General features: G+C 28.5%; 1 protein-coding gene across 1 annotated transcript in view; it reads left to right on the forward strand.

The window, feature by feature from the left end:
• The window catches only part of LOC105624180 (WD repeat-containing protein 26), a 9225-nt gene extending 6618 nt beyond the window's left edge, over positions 1–2607 (forward strand). The window contains exons 7-11 of the mRNA XM_012205543.1: positions 452–718; positions 1082–1227; positions 1303–1511; positions 1641–1832; positions 1944–2607. Of these exons, the coding sequence (XP_012060933.1) occupies positions 452–718; positions 1082–1227; positions 1303–1511; positions 1641–1832; positions 1944–1999 (870 nt within the window). The 3' untranslated portion in view covers positions 2000–2607. The remainder of the gene's footprint in view (positions 1–451; positions 719–1081; positions 1228–1302; positions 1512–1640; positions 1833–1943) is intronic.
• The last annotated feature ends 3701 nt before the right edge of the window (positions 2608–6308 follow it).

Below are 6308 nucleotides of genomic sequence, written 5' to 3' on the forward strand. Positions count from 1 at the left end.
GTATTCTCTCTCTCTCTCTCTCTCTCTCTCTCTCTCTCTCTCACTTAATTTATTTCAATATCTCCATAAATAGAATTAAAAAAAAATGAAATTAATTAGATGAATCTTATTCGATTCAGGTATCTTATTCATTATTTTTTAAACAATTTCAAGATTTTTCACTACTTTGATAGAAATTTGAGATTTAGTTGATACATAAAAATATATAAAAATAATGTTGAAAATTGGAAAATTGTAGTAAATAATGATCTCTTTCAAAATTTTTAAATTCTTAAAAAAACTAATTAAAAAATCTGCAATTTAAAACCAGTGCGCTTAGTAGCAAATAGCTTATATAGTTTTTTGTTTCTGAATATATGTATATTTATGTATAGAATATATGTGAATATATATATATATATATATATATATATATATATAATTAATAAATACTTGTTTAAATATAATGTAGGAAACACTAAAAGTGACGCATAGGAAAACACTTGAAGGTCATACATATGGTGTAGCGCTAATTGCTTGGAGCCCTGATAGCAATCATCTAATTGTTTGCGGTCCTGAAGATTGCCCAGAACTGTGGCTTTGGAGTATCGATACGCCTGATTGCGAATTACGCGTAAAATTGACACAAAGCACGGATGACTCGCTGACAGCTTGTGCCTGGCATCGTGATTCGAATAAATTTGTGACAGGAGGAATTCGTGGTCAATTTTATCAATGCGTACGTTAATTTCGAAATAAATAAAATTTATAATATTAATATTATGGAACGTAAAATTACTTTTTGAAATTTCTCAATCAGTAAAATATAATATTAAATTTTTACAAAATATACAATTACAAAATATTGTCCAAAATTTCCAGTCACTACAAAATAACAATGTCATTGAACAACAAAATATATTTCAATGATTTAGTTAGAAATTTGATTTATCTTGAAAGTTGTAATCCCTCCTTACTTAGATGTATACAACAACATTAGAATAGTTAACAAGAAAGATTTAAAAAATTTATTAAACATAACAAATTCTTTTTCAATGTATTAAATTCTAATTGAATACATTGTAAATATAAAAATATTCAGGATATGGACGGCAATGTTTCTGATTCATGGGAAGGAGTAAGAGTAAAATGTCTGTGGTGTCGCAGTGATGGGAGGACTGTTCTAGCAGCTGATACACATCACAGAATTCGCAGCTATACTTTCGACGACTTAGGCGACGCCACTATGTATGATTTATGACTAATAATTTGTATTATTTTGTGAGCAAAATTTTTTAGAGATATTTCTGTGCATTATTACAGATTACAAGAGGATCATCCCATTATGTCGTTTAGTGTAGACAAATCAGATCGACTCGTATTACTTAATGTGGCAAATCAAGGTGTGCATCTTTGGGATTTAGAAGATAAATGCCTTATAAGGCGTTTTCAAGGTGTCACTCAAGGACATTTTACTATCCATAGCTGTTTCGGAGGAGTTAATCAAGATTTTATTGCCTCTGGCAGTGAAGGTTTGTCATATGCAAAAATAAGATGTATTTTTATACATTATTGTTTAGTTTTCTTTAAAGAAAAATAATTATGCAACATAACTAATAATTATGAACAAATATAATTGTTTTTTTCCTGTTTTATTACAGACAATAAAGTGTATGTATGGCATATCAAAAGAGAACTGCCTATAGCGATTCTTACAGGACACAGTAGATTAGTCAGTTGTGTTTCATGGAATCCTGTGTATCATCAAATGATGGCTTCTGTATCGGATGATTTTACAGTGAGGATATGGGGCCCAAGATCATATTCTTCAGATGGAGAAAATGATAAAACAAGTAAGTTTTTACACAATAAAATTAAGATACACTTTTTTCATGTATGAAAAAATTGTTTTAATGTACCATATTAATATTATACTATCTTTCACATATTTCTTATTCTTTTAGTTTCGCTTGAAACCAACTCTTCAAATAGCAGCGGTTGGCACGAGATGGTATCGTAGCGAATTACAGTTCTCAGTGTTCCCATGACCTCATGGTGTTCAAAAGACTGTCATGCTGACATTTGACTGTCATACTGTCCTGTTGATTGTCATACTGACATTTTACTGCCTTTTGTAGCAGTTGCTCTTCTATACCTCTTGTCGATCTTAATCATCCACTGTGTACACACACACATACACACACACAGAGGTAACAAGAGGAATGTATATGTTTAGCAACAACTGCTAAATTGCCTGCAATTATTAAAACCAAAATCAACCATTGTGCGTAATTATCACATTTGTGTATTCTTTTTTTATAGTACCTTTAAATATTTTACATGCATTCATATATATGGCAGCCGTTGTGTTATCTTAAAAATTTGAATGATTTAAGTCGGAGCTAATAATCGAAAATATGTGACGCAGCATAATACGATATAAAGTAGATCATATGGCAGAGTAGAAAACCAAGAAAATTCCGTCTTAGGATTGTGTAAAGATAAAATTATATAAACAAGAATATGGAATGCATCCATGTATTGGGACAGTATCGTAGAAACACTATGTTTTGACAGGAATTTTGTCAAATTTGACTATAATTGTATCAATAAATATTGTATATAACAGTTTCAGATCTAGAGTTTTATTCTAAGTGGTTTATTGATTAATGATTCAAATATTATCTTTGATATGTGATGTCATAATTTTTGTCTTTTATTGAGAATAAATATTTAATTTTCAAATATTGTGATCTCACAAGGGATTATTGAACTTTGTAGATTGGAACAAAAATTCGAAAATATTTGATGGAGAAGCGATCTTGTTGCGTTCACAGCAGCACACCAAACTGTAGAAATAAAAAGCGATATTTGTCTGAAGTGTTTAGGCTTTTATAAAAGAATAATTATATATTAATTTTTAGTTAGAATCATAATTACGATTGCAAATGCAAGAAAAGTTATCCAGTCCATGTATATCATTAGACTGTAACTTTACAGTAAAGTATCTATCATAAATTATAAAAATGTTTTTAAGTGAAAAACTAATTTATTTACATGTGATTGCACTATCTGAAATGATGAACATACATAGGTAATATCGGAAAAATATAAGTGATTGAACTCGTCTTATTAATTGCCATGTACTAAAAGATGTTTTTCATTATTTTTTATTATATATTTTTTATTCAATAATTATATTAATATAGAAATAAATAAAATAGTATTATTTTTTAAATATTTCTCCATAGTGCTAAAATTGCTACAGCGACTTCAGCATGTGCAAAACTATTCGAAAATGTCTAATAAACATATGTCCGATTGCAAACAATTTTGAAATTACGGGACAAACAATATTGAAATAAGAAAATATGAATCAGAGAAAATAATCAAAGTTGATTGGTCGTCCTTGTCTAATCCACGTAACAGTATGGAAGAGAACCACAAAAATATGGACATTACCTTACGAGGTTTTGCATAAAAAAGGCCAGGATATTTATATTCAGGTTTCTCTTTGATTGTAATAAATGTTGTTTAATGTTTGTTATTTTATTTAATGCTTTATAAAAGATCTTCAAAAATTCTTTCATCGATTTCGACACACTTTTTAGTACGAATTAATAAATTCTTTCGGACATTTTGAAAAATATTTGGATTTTCAAACGATGATATCGGCAGCATTAAGTATTTCTTGGCACAATTGTTCTGAATTCTCAATTTCGTTTTGGAGACGATAAATAAAATATCTACTAATCTATCAGAATAAGAGTCAGAAATCAGAACAATAGAATAAAGGACTCTGACAATATTTATTTCGATTTATGTTTTCTTATTCAATATCCCCATAACTCTAAAACTTTTTGGAATTGGACATGTCTATTAGACATTCCAATATCACATTTTCGACTTGTTTTCATGTGTTGAAGTCGCTGTAGCAGTTTTGGTACTTTGTAGAGGGACACACTCTGTATATGTTACATATATATTATATCTCGTAAATGTATAACATGCATAACGTGATAACATTTTGATAATTGATGATATTATAATACTGAATGAAATTAATAAATTCATTTTCTTATCATTGTTGTTTATTTGTTTACGAAAATTCATAAAAGTTATGGCAAGAGAAAACTACACAAAAGAGTATATTCATAAAATAATCATTTTTTTTAATTCGATAATAATTGGTTTTTTAAATTATAATGAATATGATTGAAATACAATAGCAATTAATGGGATGAGTATATACAAAAAATATTAATTTCTTTTATTCTTTGAAATAAACGAGAACGAGAAGTCTGAGACTATCAAGAGATGTAGGGTATACCTGTATATGTAAATGTATAAATATCTTCGCAACATGTATTACTATTAAACATATTTACACACTAAATAAACTTCTATAGTTAATGATCTTAATGTTAATAGTAAGTAACATAATATTAATCACTATTATTATTTGCATTTACCTCTGGTGCCTTAGCACTTTATAATCTAATCAAATTTACAATTTCTTGCGTAATTGAAAACTTTATTATTTAATTTTTAACTTAATAGACTGTGTAGAGCTGTACATGGTGATATGGTAACAAGCTATATAACTTCAAACAATCTCTAAGAATACCCTACAAATCTCATTCGCATATACATAGATTCAAGTTTTAATTTCCTTTTATTATTCTTATATTATTCTTATATAGTAATCTAATACATAATTTTAATTAGATATATGAGCACTTCTGCGTAATATCAAATATCGAATTATCGTTTGTCATGAATTTTTGTATTTATTATTGTATAATATTATGAAAAGGAGCAATAATAATAATAATTCCAAAATTTTAAATTTTCATAGATTAATATACATATAAATAGTATAATAAGAATGAAAGTGACACATGATCGAATATCGATTTATCCTTTTTCACGAATAAAAACAAATTTCAAATTTTTACTTTTAATCGTGTAATTAAAAATACATTTTTAAATTAAATTATAATTAAATTATAATTATATAATGTATATTACACAAATTATTTAATCCATCGTGGTCATACTTTTTGAAAGTTCTGTAATGATCACACCGGGACTCTAGCGCATTTAATCGCGGTTGTTATAACTTAGTTTTCGTTCTTTGAAGTAAAAAAAAATTATTAAACACACTTTAAACATTTTGTAGAACATAGAAGATAATCTTTTAAATTAGCTCCTTGTCCCTTCGATGCATCATCATTATTATCTGACTATTAAAGATTTTAGACATACAAATTAAGATCCGTATTCAGAACGCGCTTTTATCGATAAAAGCGCACTTTTATCTTCGAATTTCTATAATATACGTAACGTAAAATATAGTATGTAAGCGTGTTCTGATGAATACGGCCTTAGTCTTAATTACTTACATATCTGAACTGCGTTCAGATTCGCACCCGAGTGCTCCTCATATGTCATGTCATCCTTGTTTAATGTTCGGTAAAAAACAAGGATGATATGACATTCGGGGAGCACTCAGGTGGGAATCCGAATGCAGCCCTGTTAAGTTTCATCTCTACAATACTATGGCTGGATTGTTCCACCTTTCGGTAAACTTTAATTCACTATCTTACTTTCTTACTGTCTTACTCTTTTATTCTTTTGTTTATGAACTTTAAATAAACTGTGAGTTGAAGACCAAAAGATGGAGCAATCCAGTCTATTGCTCGTTTCCACCAATATAGATTAACTTTAATCTCGGTTTAATCTCTCCAACTTACTCTTCTTCTAGTTCTAAAGACTAGAAAAAGACGAAAAGTAAGACGAAAAGTAAGTTGAGATTAAAGTTTAATCTACATTGATGGAAATATGGGCATAAATCTGTTAAGTTCTATCTCTACAACATTATATGACATTTTTCATCGACAATATAGCGCCGCTTTGTTTCTGTTATATCACTCATTTCAACTGTCAATTTTAAGGTAAGCTTTCTCCAGATCTATTTTTAAGATTTCTGATTACTTAAGCCTAGACATAATTAATGCGAAGCAACAACAGCGACAGGAACAGTGATAGGATTAGATAGTACAGAAATAAGTGGTATATAATTGTCGCTTCCTGTTGCATAATGTTGCGAAAGAAATAAAAAGGCCAACTAATCTGATCGCGTGTATATAGACTGTAATATGCTAGCTTCTATCTGCTTCAAGATTATAGTGTATATAAAAAAAATGAAAACTCTGAACGCTGATTGGTAGATTATATAAGGCGATAGACAGAATTCCAACTCGTCGGATCGCTATTGCCTTATATATATATATATATATATATATATATATATATATATATATATA

This window comes from Atta cephalotes (assembly GCF_000143395.1).
Source record: "Atta cephalotes unplaced genomic scaffold scaffold00003, whole genome shotgun sequence".
In the NCBI taxonomy this organism is placed as follows: Eukaryota; Metazoa; Arthropoda; class Insecta; order Hymenoptera; family Formicidae; genus Atta; species Atta cephalotes.